Genomic DNA, 17,533 nt, shown 5'->3' with positions numbered 1-17,533 from the left:
TGGCTCTTTATATAGACTGAGGGGCTGTGTCTTCACTTACAGCGGTGCTTTTTTTGGACCACATCTGCCAGAGCCAAGGTCACTTATAGGGAGTGACATTCTGCCCTCTTACAGAGGGGTGCCCAACCTGTGACTGATCATAAATCCCTCAACTGTTCCCCAAGTGTTGCAGCTCTGGATCTCACCCAGTCTGTTAGACATTCTCCTGATGCTGCTGACATTTGTGTCCCATTCCTTCCCAGCCGAGGATCTGCAGACGCCAGCAATGGGGCCGAAAGTCCGGATTCAAAGCGAATGGGGCCAAATGTTGGTTATGCAACAAAGTGTAACGTTGGATGGCCTTTCTCTTTTGGCATACGGTCAATGTCAGACTAGAATTATCACACTGTCGTTGTGTCTGATCCTCCAACAAGAAAAGCAGGTGTGTTTTTGAACATTTTAGCCTAGTCCGCCTGTTTAATTGATGGGGAGGGATGTAGGTGGTCAAATCTGATCTAGCGATGGGTTGCAACTGAGACTTGGTTGTTTGGCAGATATGAACCCCCTGACAACTGGTGTGATATGTTTTTTTACATTTTGGCCTCATGGGAATATCTTTATGAATATTAACGCACCGTTTGGGTTTTATGTCCGGGATTAGTTAACCTGAATGCACTTCCTTGGCAGTCTGGTGGAGGTAATTTCTCTCCCATACTAGCCTTTTTTATTTGGATTTTAGTTGCTGATAACATAACTTTTATGTGTTTGAAATACTTGAAATTTCTTTGGGTACATTTTGCTTATCTTGTGGCGTTCCAGTGTACTATCCCAAAGGAATGGCATGATCTAGATTCATATTTTCCACGCAGTGAGCTCCTGAACTTGTGCAATCACTCAAGAGACGGATTGTAAACAATTTTACAACACCAAGTTATAGTCCAGCAATTTTATTTTAAATTCACAAGCTTTCACATCGTTCACCTGACGAAGGGGGAAGCCTCCGAAAGCTTGTGAATTTAAAATAAAATTGCTGGACTATAACTTGGTGTTGTAAAATTGTTTACAATTGTCAACCCCAGTCCATCACCGGCATCTCCACATCAAGAGACGGAGGCAGAAATGAGAGAGAGGATGCTAGGCCATCTCCATAGAGAGGGTCAAACCGGAGAGACAGTCAACCTCCACAACTTTCTGCAATCTTCACTAGCCCCCCCCCCCCAACAAAAAAAATTGGTGGACGCCTTCCTGCTTTGTGTTTAGGGCTCTTCATGGTTTAATCAAAAACAGGATTAGCAAAATAGATGTTCCTTTATTTTAACTGTTAATACAGTACATCTATCATTTTTAATAATTCTGAATTAGATGGTAGTTGACTAAGGATCTGAAACCCAAACTTCTGAAGTTTTATGGGGAAGGGGAGCCGAAAGCATTTATTCTGCCAGTCATAAATATGGCGGCCGCCTGTCTAGTCACACCCACTATTTACTGACGGCAATTCTTCGCCGGCATCAACTCGACTTCCTGGGTCAACAGCGATGGAAGATGCCGCGCATCCACATGGCTGCGAAAGGCAGGAGAAAGCAGCCGCACAGAGCCAGTCCCCGTCGAATGACGAATTCCAACCGTCAGAGTTAGGAACTAAAGAGTAGTATGTGTTACTGTTAGTTTGCTTTTTGTTAAGTTGTATTTCAATTGTGAAATTACGGCTGGGTTTTACAACTGATCCAGTGCAATGAAAGACGATTACATTTAGCGTGGTACTTGTTGAAGTTCAGTGAAATTGTGTTCACTAACATGACTGTCAGTGACTGCACAGTTCGTGGCAAATCGTGAAAGAATGTTCCACCTGACTCCAGTCCTACTCTACTACCTGACTGACTGTCTTGCCCTCTGAAGTGGCGGACCAAGCCACTCAGTTGTAAATAATCGCAACTATCGGATTCAAGAATAAGGCAAAAATCGGACAAAGCAATTGGCAATAGCTCAGGCATTGTATCAGGACAAGACTTGGGCAATCTCAGCCCAGCCGATCCTGTAGAGTAGCTCCTCACTGAAATCTGGTTACTGGAGAGCTGTCCCACAGACTAGTCAAGCAACAGCCTTGTTTTGTTGTACTCAAAATAATATTTATCAGCCAGCATCCCAGGCTCTTTGATCACCATCACTGACGATGTCCTGTCCTATTGTCAGGCTAGACCAACTAGAGGTGAGGGCACAGTGGTATGTTATTGGATTGGAATGGCCCATTGACTCCAGATTTCTTGAAATCTCATGGCATCAGGTCAAGGAAACCTGCTTATCACTGCCTAATGCCCCATCCCCAACTGATGAATCAGTATTCGTCCATGTAGAACATCACTTGGAATTTCTGAGGGACGCAAAGTAACAGAATGTTCTCTAGGTAGCAGAATTCAATGTCCATCACCAAGAGTGGTTTGGTAGTACCACCGCGAACCGAGCTGGCCAAGCCCTTAAGGACATAGCTGCCAGACTGGGCCTGTGTCAGCAGGTGAGGGAACCAACAAGAGGAAGTAACCTACTTGACCTCGTCTCACCAGCCTACCCGTTACAGACATATCTGTCCATTATAGTATTCGTATGCACAGCCCTTGTGAAGACAAAGTCTTGTCTTTTCAGTGAGGATACCATAATTGTGTTGTGTGGCACTACCACCATGCTAAGTAGGACAGACTAAATACAGGTTTAGCAGCCCAAAACTGGGCTTCCATGAGGCACTGTGGGCCATTATCAGCAGCAGAATTGTATATCACCACAATCTGTAGCCTCATGATCTGAAGCTTTCCTCACTCCTTGATTACCATCAATATGGGCGACCAACCCTGGTTCAATGGGGGATGTAGAAGGGCATGCCAGGAGCAGCACCAGACATACATTAGAATGAGTGAAGCTACTACATAGGGCTAGCTGCATGCAAAACACCAAAAGCAGAAGACTATAGACAGAGCTAAATGGTCCTAGAACCAACAGACCAGAGCAAAGCTCTGTAGCCCAACCGCATCCAGTCAATGATGGTAACAACCAGGCAACTAACAGCTGGAGGCTCCGTGAATATTCCAATCCTCAACCATTGTGGAGTCCCATATGATAATGTAAGAGACAAGGCTGAAGTGTTTGCAAGCGTCTTCAGCCAAGAGTGCTGAGTGGGCAATCCTACTCTGCCTCTCCCGAGGTACCCACCATTGTAGGTACCAGTGTTCAGCCAATTAACAAGCAGCTGAATGTACTGGACAAAGCAAAAACCTGTGCTAGCCGCTCACCTAACCAACTTGTTCCAGTACAGCTTTGACACCTGCATCTACCCTATGATGTGGAGAATTTCCCAGGTATGTCCTATCTAGAAAAATTAAATGAATTTAATCCGGAAAATTGGCACCCAACAGCCTCCTCCCAATCATTAGTAAAATGATGGAAGAAGTAATCAATATTGCCGTCAAGCAACATCTACTCGCCAATAATCTGCTCACCAATGCTCAGTTCAGGTTCCATGGGAACCACTTGGTTCCAAACCTCATCAAGGCCTTATTTCAGATGTATATGCAAGAGCTGAATGCCAGAGGAGAGATGAGAGTAGCTGCCCTCGACCATTTAAGGCGGCATTCAACCACATATGGCACCAAGGAGCCCTAGCAAAACTGAAGTCACTGGGGGTCAAGGGGAAAACCCTCCAGTATCTGCAGTCATTCCTGACACAAAGGAAGATGGTTGTAATTGTCAGAGGCCAATCAAAGTCGCAGGATTTCCCCCAAGAAGTGTCCTCAGCCCAACCATCTTCAGCTGCTTCATCAATGACTTTCCCTCCATCGTAAGGTTAGGACTGGGACTGTTTGTTGACAATTCCAGTGTTATGCTCCATTTGTAGCTCCTCCATCACCAGCATGTTGTGGCTGCAGTATGTACAATCTACAGGATGTACTGCAGCAACATTAATTTGACAGTATCTCTCTCCCCAGTGACCTCTACCAGCAAGGACAAGTGCAGGAATGTTGTGGGAACATTTATTACCTCCAAGTTCCCCTTCATGGCACACACTATCCTGGCTTGGACATATATTGCTGTTTCTTCATCATCACTGATGATATACTGGAATTCCCTATCTAACACCATTGTAGGAGCATTATCACCACCTGGGCTGCAGCAGTTCAACGAGACGGCCCACCGCTATCTTTCCAGGGTAACTAATGATGGGCAGTAAATGTGGTCTTGCTAGCATCGCTTGAATCCAGTGAACAAAAAAAAAGTTACAAAATGCTGCAAACATCAGTTTCATAGATTAAAAGTTATCAAATTCTGCAAATTAATTTCTGTAGTATTACAGTACAAAATGATCATCACTCCATATAATATTTTGGAATAAAAAAAGAGAAAGAAAGGAAATTAATGCATGTTTCTTCTGATATGGAAATTTACAAGCACCCTCCAATGTGCAAACTTCCCTCAGCAACAGCTGTTCAGCAACAGTATGTTATCTAAGGATTTGCCTTTATGATTGAAAGGGCAGGCCAAGTAAAAGAGAGCTTTGCAGCAGAATAATACATAGTATAGTGTTCCGGTTGTTATAAACTCCTAGGTCAGATAGGGATGGATACAGATGGGTATATATTCTATGCCTGTATTACGTGCTCCCAGGAGGATGGACTGAAGCTGTTATTAAAATGGTATTATTCTGAAGTGGCTGTAATATTTCAGTTCCTTTTGCCTAATAGTTGATTGTCTCAAAGTGTCATGATATCTTCAAACTTCATCCAGCTGAAATTACAATTATATACAAAGTGTTTTTATTTATGTATGTGAGCTTTTTGAGGAATTTAACATTCTTGGAAAATACATATTTGTTATGTTGCCATGTCTATTTTAGTGTCTGCGCAATGAAATGACATCACTGAGTATTAGTGTCACTTTCCAATCTACTTTACATGCACACCTGTATTGCAACAATGTGGATAATACCGAAAAGACAGTCATTATTGGAAACAGAATGGATGCTTCCAAACTATCTGTACGATAGCATAGTTGTTTTGAGAATACTAAATTATAGCATTTTATTTTGGAATAAATTCACCCTTGTTAAGTAGTTTGTTTTGATCTGCTCTTCTGCCTCACACCAGTCTGTTGCAGTAAAAGTTTGGTTTTAGTTTTAAATATCTGAAGTTTTTTTTCTGTATCTTCTTGTAGTTGGGATCGTGCTTATGAAAGGGAGCTACAGTCTTTTCATGATTCAGGAGATGTTGGTGAGATTTGGTAAGAAACAAAACAGAAAGAATATTAACCCTCTGATGAGGATCAGTGGCGGTATCTTCATATATTTATTTTTTTCTCCCCCACCTACTCCCTCTACTGGCTATTTAATTTAAGGGAACCTTCAAAATGAAAAAAAGTCTTTAAAATTTTGCGACAGCATGGCTGGAACAGTAATATGTACTGATTACAAAGGTGGGTATTCAAACATGAGTTTGAATGCTCAGTTCAGAGTCCCAGCATCAAAAGCAGTGACTAGTGTAGGTTTCTGAGAGCCATTGCTGAGAATATTTGAAAAATACTTTTTTAACTTGAAAATGTTTGAGATTTACGTTCTTTTAAACTCTGATTGTGAATTATTTTTTTTAAAAAATGATAAAATGTTGCTTTACATTATCATAGAACTGATCAACTGATTATTCTTTTATCTGCAACAATTATTACTGTTCAGTCAACATGATAGAGACCAAAATTGTGCTGCCCTGTTGCACTGTTGAAGGAAATGTGTTAGAAAACTTCACTAAGTTTCTTGCACATATAAACAGAATACAATGAAAGGCTGTCAGCATGAAATATTTTCAGTGGTCCATTGAACTGGTCCGTCTTCTATAATTTCCAGTCCATAACTAAGTTTCATAGTCGCGGTCTAGTAGATTAGTGTTCACTTTAAGTGGTTCGTTACATCTAATGGTGTCTTTTTTAATCTTATAAATATTTCAAAAATATTGTTAAATTAATATATAAATCTTCACAAAAGCTTCTCTTATAATTTAGTGGGTAAATATATGTTACTAAGCAGATCAGAAGGATTCACAATTCGTGCTGAGTTAACTGATCTCAGACAGCATAGGCACTACACTTGATCCCGGAATCTCTGAGCTGTGGAGGTGAAAAATTAGCCAGGTTTCATGCTCTTAATTACTACTTAATGACTTTAGCTGGAAAAAATGTTTGTGTGAGGGTAGGATCTGGCTTGGTTGTGACTCCTTCCACCATTGAATAGCCTGCTGATGCTCACTCCAGGCTCATAAATGAAAAATGGGCACTTGGGACAATGGCTCAGAGGGCTGCTAGTGCCCTTTGGAACTTTATCCCAGCAGTTGCAGGATAGGAGAGGAGGGGCGAGAAGAAAAAGGAAGATTTATAAATAAATTTGCGAAGACTATTTTTTTAATTGACATTCTCATATAGTGCCTTTTAAGTTCAAATATATATTTTTTTGAAAACAGACTGCAAAACCGGAGAACAACAATTGTCATTTAATGAATTTATAATTTTACATGCCACACCAACGTTATTTTATAGGTCCCACAGATACATGTTTTTCTGCATACTTGGTCGCACTTGTTTGGTAGATTTAATTCATGAATCAATCCAAGACAATAAATACTGATTTAATTTCTTGGAGATAGTTCCTGGTCAACTACAGTCTCAAACCCCGTTGTCGTTTAGGTTTGGTGAAGAAAGTATGGATCGTATAATAACATGGTTGGAAATGCAAAAAATCTCAAAGGATGCTACTCTGCTGGATATTGGGACAGGAAATGGAGTTTTTTTGGTTGAATTAGTAAGTATATTCCGTAATCTAAAAATATTTGAGTAAAATCTGATTCATCGAAACCTAAATTAACCTTTTACCCACACTACAGCAGCATCCCCATTACCCTTCTCTTTCTCAGGCTCTACTAGCTTTGACCTTCTTGTCCTCACTTTCATTTTCCTTCATGGTCTAGCCTTTCACAACCTTCCAGCCCTATTTCTCTGTGTGTGCCCTCAGATCCTCTAACATTGGCGTGCTTCTCGTTCCCCGCTCCACTGTTAGTGGTCACTTCTTTGGCCACCTTGCCCCTACCCTCTTGAACCTCCTCCCTCAGCATCTCTGCCTTGTTTTCCTCCTTGCTATAAAAACGTTCTTAAGACCATCTTCTTTGACCATGGTTTTGTCCCTCCTAAACCTCTTTTTCCCCACCTCCCCAGCTTGGGGGCCATTCATTATCCACCTCCCTGTAAAGTCCTCTGAGACATCTCTGTATGTAATGAATGCTATAGAAATGTAAGCTGTTTCCTAAAAAAAATTATACTATGAATACTAATCTCCAAATCCATTTGTAGTCCATGGTTATGCTGCGATTGGGATTGTCAGATCCAGGACACAGCTCTACATGTGCGTGATCACATGCATTTTCAGTGCTTTATTCTTGGCTCTTAAAATTTCAATAGATTGAGAACATAGATAGGTGCATCCAGACTCTCAGTATATTTAAAACTTCGAAGCAAGTTTAGAAAGTTCCCATAAGGTCCAAGGAAACCTAAGCACTTTGTAAACAAGGTTTGACAGTACACTGGAGTTATACTCAATGTGAAGTCAAATGTAACTCTGCTTCCCAGGTGGCTGAAAGAATGGTGTGGGAAGCAGGGGTTTCAATTCATGGGGCACTGGCACCAGTACTGGGGACAGAAGGAGCTGTTTCACTAGGACAGGCTCCGCTTAAACCGGGCTGGGACCAGCGTCCCGTTGAATTAAATAACTCGGGTGGTAGATAGGGCTTTAAACTAATAAGGGGGGGGGAGAGTTCAGCAATGGGTAATTTTATCAGCCTAAAAAGAAAAGGCTGTAGAGCAGAGTAGCGAATTGGGTAAAAACAAGCTGAGTGTGTCAGAAGGATCAGAGAGTTTAACAAAGGTAATAGGGTATTAGTGACTAAGGTCACATCAGGGAAAAATAGTAAAAAGTTAAAATTAAATGCTCTATATCTGAATGCACGAAGCATTTGTAACAAGATAGATGAATTAGTGGCACAAATAGAGATAAATGGGTTTGATCTAGTAGTCATTACTGAGGCGTGGTTACAGGGTGACCAAGGTTGGGAACTAAATATTCCAGGATACTTGACTTTTTTAGAAAAGATAAGGCAAAATGGAAAAGAAGGGGGGGTGGGGGTGAGGATGAAATAAAGACAGTAGTGAGAAAGGATCTTAGCTCAGAAAATCAGGATGTAGATTCAGTATTGGTGGCACTAAGAAATAACAAGGGGCAGAAAAGACAGTATAACAGTAGTTATAGTGTTAGACAGAGTATAAATCAGGAAATTAGAGGAGCATGTAACAAGGGTAATGCAATAATCATGGGAGACTTTAATCTTCATATAGACTCGGTAAACCAAATTGGCAAAAGTAGTTTGGAGGACAAGTTCATGGAATGCATCCGAGACAGTTTTCTATAATAATATGGCAAGGAATCAACTAGGGAACAGGCTATTTTAGATCTAGTATTGTGTAATGAGACAGGATTAATTAGTAATCCTATAATAAAGGATCCTCTGGAGAAGAGTGATCATAATATAGAATTTCATATTGATTTTGAGAGCGTTATAGTTAAGTTCGAAACTAGGGTCTAAAATTTAAACAAGGCCAATTCCATAGGTATGAGGGGGTGAGTTGGCTAAAGTAGATTAGGAAATTAGATTAAAAGATATGATGGTAGTTAAGCAATGGGGAACATTTAAAGAAATAATTCATAATTCCCAGCGAATATACATACCCTTGAGAAATAAAAACTCCACAGGAAAAGTGATCCAATGTGGCTAACTAGAGAACTTACAATGATGCCAAAAAGAGTAGTAAGCCTGAGGATTGGGAGAGTTTTAGAAATCAGTAAAGGATAACCAAAAAATTGAGAGAGGGAGAAAATTGAATGAGAGTAAACTAGCAAGAAATATAAAAACAGATTGTAAGAGCTTCTACAAGTATATAAAAAGAAAGAGATTAGCGAAAGAGGCAGAGACAGGAGAAATTATAACGGGGAATAAGGAAATGGCAGAGATGTTAAACAAATATTTTATATCTGTCTTCACAGTAGAAGGCACAAAAACATACATGGTGGGGAACCAAGGGTCTAATGAGAGGGAGGAACTTAAAGTAATTAAGATTAGTAAAGAAAAAGTATTAGAAAAATTAGTGAGACTAAAAGCCAACAAATCCCCTGGACCTGATGGCCTACATCCTAGGGTTTTAAAAGAGGTGGCGGCAGAGATAGTGGATGCATTGGTTTTGACCTTCCAGGATTCCCTAGATTCTAGAACGGTTCCCGTGGATTGGAAAGTAGCAAATGTAACCCTGCTATTCAAGAAAGGTGGGAGAGAGAAAACGGGGAACTACAGGCCAGTTCGCCTGACATCATTAGTCGGGAAAATGCTGGAATCTATTATTAAGGATGTGGTAACGGGACACTTAGAAAATCATAATATGATTAGGCAGAGTCGACGCAGTTTTATGAAAGGGAAATTGTGTTTGACAAATCTCTTGGAGCTTTTTGAGAGTGTAACTAGCAGGGTAGATAAGGGGGAACCAGTGGATGTAATATAATTGGATTTTCAAAAGGCATTCGATAAGGTGCCACATAAGAGGTTGTTACACAAAATTAGGGCTCATGGGATTGGGGGTAATATATAAGCATGGATTGAGGATTGGTTAACGGACAGAAAACAGAGAGAAGGAATAAATGGATCATTTTCGGGATAGCAGGCTGTTACTAGTTGGGTGCCGCAGGTGTCGTTGCTTGGCCCTCAGCTATTTACAATCTATATTAATGACTTACATGAAGAGATGGAGTGTAATGTATCCAAGTTTGCTGATGATACAAGGCAAGGTGGGAAAGTAAGCTGTGCGGAGGCAAAGAATCTGCAACGGGATAGCCACAGGTGAAGTGAGTGGACAAGAAGGTGGCAGATGGAGAATAATGTGGGGAAATGTGAGATTATTCATTTTGGTAGGAAAAATTGAATATTTTTTAAATTGTGAGAAATTATTAAATGTTGGTGTTCAGAGGGATTTGGGTGTCCTTGTACATGAAAGCCAGGCAGGTACAGCAAGCAATAAGGAAGGCAAATGGTGTGTTGGCCTTTATTGCAAGGGGATTAGAGTACAAGAGTAAGGAAGTCTTGCTGCAATTGTATACAGCTTTGGTGAGACCACACTTGGAGTACTTTGTGCAGCTTTGGTCTCCTTACCTAAGGAGGGATATACTTGCCTTAGAGGGGGTGCAACGAAGGTTCACTAGATTGATTCCTGGGATGAAAAGGTTGTCCTGTGAGGAGAGATTGAATAGAATGGGCCTATAATCTCTGGCCTTTAGAAGAATGAGTGGTGATCTCATTGAAACATATAAAATTCTGAGCGGCTTGACAGAGTAGATGCTGAGAGGATGTTTCCCCTGGCTGGAGAGTATAGAACTAGGGGACATAGTCTCAGGATAAGGGGTCAGCCGTTTAGGACTGAGATGAGGAGGCATTTCTTCACTCAATGGGTTGTGAATCTTTGGAAATCTCTATGCCAGAGGGCTGTAGATGCTCAGTCGTTGAGTATATTCAAGACTGAAATCGATAGATTTTTGGACTCTAAGGGAATCAAGGGTTATGGGGATCAGGTGGGAAAATGGAGTTGAGGTCAAAGATCAACCATGATCTTATTGCATGATGGAGCAGGCTCGAGGGGCCGTATGGCCGACTCCTGCTCCTATTTCTATGTTCCCATTGGAGTCAAATTGGTAAAACTTCCTAATGGAAGCTGCAAATGCAAATTTAGCATCACTGCAAAGTAGAAACCACTTCGCAGCAATGAAAGACTTGCAGTATGTTACCTGAGATTTTCATAATTTTCAAAAACGAGAATATGAGGAATACCTATGTGAAAATTCTCAAGACTGAAAATCTGACGGCATTTTTATTCCTAACAGCAGGTATATTAATAATTGATGGTAGCCAAAAGCAGAACCATTTTATGTTCTAAATATATTCTGAACAGAATATTGGTACTTTTTATTTATTTAAGGCAAAAGCTGGATTTACTAACCTGACTGGAATCGATAATTCATCTACTGCTGTGGAACTTGCTAAAGCCATTGCTGAAAAGGAAGAAGTGCTGTCTGTGAAATTACAGGTAAGGATTTCACCAAGTATTTTCTTCAAACCTCATTTTACTTAAAACATAATAGTGGATAAGTCAAACTATTGTCAGCTTTTTCTCCCACAAATTTATCTTTCTTTTTCTCCCCTCCCTCAAATTTTTAAATTATTTTTCTTCCCTGGCCCCCAGAAGAACTGTACGGCATTCATAATCATAGAAGTAGGCAAGCAACCTTCTCCAGGTCTCTGCGAATATCATTCTCTGACTGACTGCTGGGAGGGAGGACGATATGGTCTGGATTGTCTCCCCGTATTATTTTCTCCTCTGAGGAGAAACATATCAGCTGCACTCGGCACTTTTCCAGATGGCTTGGATGAGATTAGGAACCTGCCATGTGTGGAAACACTAATGCGAACCTGCATCCTATTGCCCCTAGTGTAGCTTGTTGATACATGGATGCGCTGTGCTACAAGACTACCAAGAACTTTTCTAACTTCCCTTGTGAAATTCTGTCTTGTCACAAACTGTGAATTGAAGGTGATCTTCAATTTCCCCCCATCCATGGAAGGCATTGGCTCCTGCTGTGCTTATGGTTCCAATGACATCAGCACCCCACTTGTCAAAGTGCTCATTCTTTGTGTGACCTGGGGCTTTCTGGTCTGTATGATTCATTTGCATACTGCCATTAATGGCTGCGTTGTCTGCTATTTTTTTTAATGCCTTAGACTTTCTAGTTTTTAAGTCCTGAAGGATTGTTTTAATTAAAATTCCTGGGAAATGGTTTACGCGGTCTCCTTTCATTCTTTTGTTTTGTAACCAACTTTTTCCCCTGCCTGACTCACCTGTTGCCACCACACTTCCTTCAGCTGTGGGAATGAGATGATGTACATGGGATGAAGTTCTCAATGGTTGCTATTAATGTTGTAGGGTCCAATGACTGGATGCTGAGCAGATCTGGTCATGTTATCTTGTCATCTCCCCTCTTTCAACCCCTGTAATGGAATATTCCACTACTATTTAGTATTCTAGTGGCTCAGTTGAGAGCACATGAAACATGACAATTGAGGGGAATTAAATTTGAGTGACAACTGAGACTGAAATATAGCTTGGGACCTCCTGAATGGGGGTCACATAGTCTGCTGTTAGAGCCATTCCCAGTTTATCCTAATCTCAATTCTGAATATTTTTTTCACTAAAAAAGTAATCAACAACAACTTTCATTTAAATAGCATTCCTCACATGCAGGAAAACATTGCTGATAAGGAGGAAAGGGATTTGCTAGACACCGAGCATAGGAAAACAGGGGAGAAATGGAAAGACTAGCATAGTGAACCAAAGGTCCAGTTGATGAGGAACTTTTTGAAAGCAGGAAGGGAGGTGGTAAGGTAGAGGGAATGGAGTTTGAGGAGAAGTCCAATGTTAGAGTTTGTGCAGGGACTTAAAGCAGGGGGACATCAGTAGGGTAGGGCGGGCCAAAGCTATGGAGTGACTTGACAACAAGAATGAGAATTTTGATTTCAACACAGTGGTGCACAGGGAGCCAGTGGAGCTAGCTCAAGATGGGATGATGGGAGTGTGCGACTTGGTGTGCGTGCGAACATGGGCTGCACTGTTTTTCATAAGTTGAAGCTTATGGTAAGTTAATGCTGACAGGCCAGATAGTAGGATATTGGAGAAGTCTAGCTTTGAAGTGACGGAGACATGGACTAGAGGCGGACAATATTATAGATATGGAATAAAGTGGTTTTGCATTTAGAGAAGATGTGGGGGAGGAAGCTGAACTTGGCATTAAACAGGGCACCAGGGTTCTGTACTTGCTAACTTAGCTTGAGATGGTAACTGCAAAGGTTGATGGAAGGCCAAAGGCATAGAGGTGCTATTGGTAGCTGAAGGAGGTGGCTTTGTCTTGCCAACATTCAGCTGGAGGAAGTTTTGGCTCATTCAAATATCTTGCTATCAGACAGACAATTCGATATCGTAACAACAACCTTTGAATTGATAGGAGACCGCAAGATAGAACTGGTTGTCCTGAGCATATATGTGGAAGCTGATCCCTGCTCCTGGAGAATGTCGCTGATGGGTCGCTTGTAGATAGTGAAGAGCAGGTTGCACCAGAGGTGGTTGTGCAAGCAGAGGGGAAGATGATGGCAGCAATGTAGTACCTGCATTGAATTAGGTAATAGTGGATCCAGAAGAGAGCAGTATCCCAAAGCTGGATAGCAGAGAAGATATTGGAGCAAGATGAAGTGGCCAGTGGTGTTGAAGGTAACAGAGTGGTTGAGGAAGATGAGGAGAGAGAGCAGCCAGAGTCACAAGCGCACAGGATATTATTTGTGACTTTGATCAGTATGGTCTCAGTACTGTGGGTGGATCAGAAGCTGGATTGTATTGATTTGAATAAGGAATGGTGACAGATGTAGGAACATAGTTGAAAGACATTCCAAGACTTTGGAGAAAAAGGAAAAATTTAAGATTTGCCAGTAGTTGAAGAAAGTGAAGGAATTTTGTCTTGGATTATTGTCTATAAAAGTTTCCCCACCACCGACCTGTAATTGCTGGTGATAAGGAAGTTCTGATGAACCTTTATAAAACACTGGTTCGGCCACAGTTGGCACCACATTTTAGAAAGAATGTGAAGGCCTTAGAGAGGGTGCAGAAAAGATTTACTAGAATGGTTCCAGGAATGAGGGACTTCAGTTACATGGAGAAACTGGGGTTGTTCTCCTACGAGTAGAGAAGATTAAGAGGAGATTTGATAGAAGTGTTCAAAACCATGAAGGGTTTAGATAAAGTAAATAAAGAGAAACTGTTACCATTGGTGGAAGGGTCAAGAGCCAAAGGATTTAAGGTGATTGGCAAAAGAGACCTGAGAAAAAACTTTTTTACGCAGCGAGAAGTTATGATCTGGAATGCACTGCCTGAAAGGGTGGTGGAAGCAGATTCAATCGTGGCTTTCAAAAAGGAATTGGATAAATACTTGAAGAGAAAAAAATTGCAGGGCTACGGGGGAATGGGACTAACTGGATTGCTCTTACAAAGAGCTGGCATGGGCTCGATGGGCCGAATGGCCTCCTTCTGTGCTGTAACCATTCTATGATTCTATGCATTTAGGATGCTTTTTTTTTCTTTCTTTGTTCTTGGGCTAGTGGGCAACACTAGCAAGGCAGCATTAATTGCCATTAAGAGTCAACCGCATAGTGTGGGATCAGAGTCATTTGTCGGTCCGACCAAGTAGAGGGAGTAGATTCCCTTCCCCGAATGGCATTACTGAATCAATTGTATCTTTATGACAATCTGGCAAATTTAATGGTCATTTTCTGGTGCTAGCCCACAAGTGACTAGATTTATTGAGTTTCGTTTCACATGGCGGGATTTGAACTCACGATTTCTGGATTATAAGTCCAGTACCATCACCACTAGACTACCATACCTGACAAGAAGAGTTTCTCGAGGGATAACAGCAATTTTGAGGACCGTGCCGGAAAAGAGAGACAAGTTAATGACGTCAGCAAACATAGGTGAAGTTGGTTGATCAGGAGCTGGGGTGGAAGGGGGTCGAATGAGCAGGTTGATGGGTTTCGTGGATAAGATAAGTGAGCTATGGGTAATGGGGAGAAACGGCAAAGAACGAGCATGGTTAGGAAGAGAGCAGATGGGGAGAACTGGGAATTTTGGGTAGTGAGAGGCTCAGGATGGCCAGAGAAATGCAATGCAGACAGCCTCAATTTTGGGCACAATGTCAATTGTTCCTTATGTTTTGGGTCTGGGGGGAGGTCTGCGAAAGTGTTAGCAGTATGGAAAAGGAATTTGGACTTTGTGCGCTCAAGTATTCAAAGGGACTGGGAGTCAACTTGTACATTCCTGTATAGGAAGATTAGTCAACATCTGGTTAGCAGGAATGTAAAGTATAGTTAATGCAATTGAAATAAGTCTTTGGGTGTAATTGGCTCATAAATTATATAGAGTAATTGCTCACAAGTTAATGGCTGGTAATATAGAAAATGAAGGAGCTGTATTCTGATGCCAAGTTTATTTTTATCTTTGCAAGCCCCGGTGCAGGTTAAAGGTTCCCAGTGGTTTGTACTTTGTGCATGTTTAAAACTCTCTTTCATCTGTGCTAGAATTTTGAGCACTTCAGGCATGCTGTTGAAGCACTGGCACCAAACAATTGTTTTAAATGCACTGGTGTTATTCCTGTATCAGCACCTCCTCGTGACTAAGTGCAGCAAATGATAGGGAAATCTAAAGCACTGAAAATTGTATATTCACAGATCATGTGAATGTAGCAATGATAAATTGTTGCCATGTGTACGTTTTGTAACTCAATCAATTTTTGCCACCAGTAGGTAAAAAAGTTTTAACTTTAGCCCATAATTAAATTACACCTTTTAACCATCATAGTAAATCGTTCTGCTTTTAAGAGGGGATTACATTTGAGGCAAAAATATGCCAGATAGTCACAGGACCCAAACTTAATGGTCCATGTCATTTAGTACTGTTTTGCCAAGATGGCCAATCAATTAAGATGAATTTATGGATAATAGTAATAATCACAGTTTGTAGCTAAGTGATTATTCATGGTTGTTTCTGGAGAATGTGGCTGCGATAACACATGAAAGAGAGAAATAATTTTTCCCCTCCGGCCACTTTGGTCTGTGATAACAAACTGGAGCAGTTAGAGCAACTGAAATTCTATTCTTAACATAGCTTTGCCTCATTTTTAGGTGGCAGACTTTTTGCATCCATTGCCTAATCTTTCTCAGTATGAGATTTGCATAGACAAGGGAACTTTTGATGCCATTAGTCTTAGTCCTGACCACCCAGCTGAAAAACAGAGTTTTTATCGGCAATCCTTGAATAGTGTTTTGAAGGATGGAGGCCTGTTCCTTATAACATCCTGTAACTGGACCAAAGAGGAACTCGTCAATCACTTCAGTGAAGGTAAATGATTTCTTTCATTTATTTCATTCGTGTTTTAAATTACCAGCTTTATTGTCTTTAAGCCTGAGACTAGAAATTTGCCAAGTAAAGAACTATAGCTTCAAGACCATTTTTACCATTCTGGCATTTTTATCTTTTGCTGTGCACCATTTCCATGAAGCTGGTGAAGCTGTTTACAGGTGGATTACTCTTGTTCAAGCACAGTTCTTCTAACTAAGACACTGGAGCAAAAGTGTGTAAATACCTGACACTGAAAGAAATCTTTGCTTTCCAATTCTCCTTTTATCTTTTCCTTCCCTCAGTTTGGTTCCCTCCTGTGCCACAAACCATTCCCTAAGAGGACCAACTATGGTCTTCCAGGCCCTTGTCAATGCCCTTTCTCAGGTAGCCACTAAAGGGGATTAGTGAATGGTAGGAGGTTTAAGTTGCTTCCCTTGGATTTTTTCAGTGCAGTAAATAGATTGATGCCGTCAGCACAAGTGCTGTAAAGAAATGGTGCAAGGTGATATCAGGGTACGACTGCTGCACCAAAGTAGATGAATGCGGGGATTCAGGAGGGCACCTGTACAATAAGATCATTTTAACAATGTGAAATGCCAACAATTTGTACAGAGCTATGGCCACATCGTTCCTGGCCCCATCTCCTACATTTATGGTCCCCTTGAATAGATATGATTGTGTATTGGAGAAGAATGTTTTGAAGTGCACATTGACTTTCAAGGGGTAACGATTATTTGTAATATATTAGCTTTGCACGATAACAGAAATGTGCTTTTTTTGTTTGTTTTATTACAGGATTTGAGATGCTGCAGGAGCTTCCAACATCTACGTTCCAGTTTGGAGGAAAAAGTGGAAATAGCGTAACAGCACTAGTTTTCAAACGGAAAGAATAAGTTTGGATAACTGCAGGTCACAACAATCTCCCAGTGTTCAGCTCCAAATTACTGTTCTCCTACAACCAGAATTACTTAAAGCATTAGCAACTGGTCCCCTGAGATTCGATTTTTCTTTTATTTATACATTTTGATTTCAGAATCCTGCCCTACAATTTGTGAAAATGATTACTTTCATACTGAGGTGAATCACTCAACAAAGGTTGAAGTTGTAACAAATGTTTGCACAAATGTAACCCAAAAAGGATATGTGATATTTTTAATAAAGAACTCTTTACTATTTCTGTCCTTGCTCCACTGAAGGCTATTACACTGCACAGAAATCACAAAGTGCACTATTGGCCTCCAGTGGCTGAAAACTGGAAATGCATGAATCTGTGGCATCACATTAATGTTATCTGTACTTGGGAAGAACTTAAATGTTAAAACAAAAGATTACAGTTCATTCACTTATTCCAAGAATGCAGTGAATTTAGAATTGCCTTGCTATGTATCATCTTCTAAATCCTGTTTGATCTGTATCAAAAGACCTATAGAAGCTTGTTTTGGCAGGTGTTGTG

The 17,533-nt window shown here is 40.8% G+C and overlaps 1 protein-coding gene across 3 annotated transcripts; it reads left to right on the top strand.

Annotated features, from left to right (window-relative positions):
- Positions 1–14: 14 nt before the first annotated feature.
- On the top strand, positions 15–17,255 carry eef1akmt2 (EEF1A lysine methyltransferase 2). 3 transcript variants are annotated; one of them, XM_068002732.1, is made up of 6 exons: positions 15–421; positions 5,173–5,238; positions 6,648–6,802; positions 11,065–11,172; positions 15,864–16,080; positions 16,876–17,255. In XM_068002732.1, the coding sequence occupies exons 2-6, from the start codon at positions 5,187–5,189 to the stop codon at positions 16,971–16,973; spliced, it is 630 nt and encodes a 209-aa protein (XP_067858833.1). In that variant the 5' UTR covers positions 15–421; positions 5,173–5,186; the 3' UTR covers positions 16,974–17,255. The 3 variants fall into 3 exon arrangements, with proteins under 3 accessions (XP_067858833.1, XP_067858830.1, XP_067858832.1); XM_068002729.1 differs by lacking the exon at positions 15–421 and adding an exon at positions 1,493–1,627 and having other exon boundaries at positions 6,688–6,802; XM_068002731.1 differs by lacking the exon at positions 15–421 and adding an exon at positions 1,537–1,627.
- The last annotated feature ends 278 nt before the right edge of the window (positions 17,256–17,533 follow it).

The sequence above is a fragment of the Heptranchias perlo genome, chromosome 21 (genome assembly GCF_035084215.1).
Source record: "Heptranchias perlo isolate sHepPer1 chromosome 21, sHepPer1.hap1, whole genome shotgun sequence".
Lineage (NCBI taxonomy): Eukaryota > Metazoa > Chordata > Chondrichthyes > Hexanchiformes > Hexanchidae > Heptranchias > Heptranchias perlo.
The sequence above is the reverse complement of the archived record's forward strand: the minus strand, read 5'-3'. Positions and strand labels throughout refer to the sequence as shown.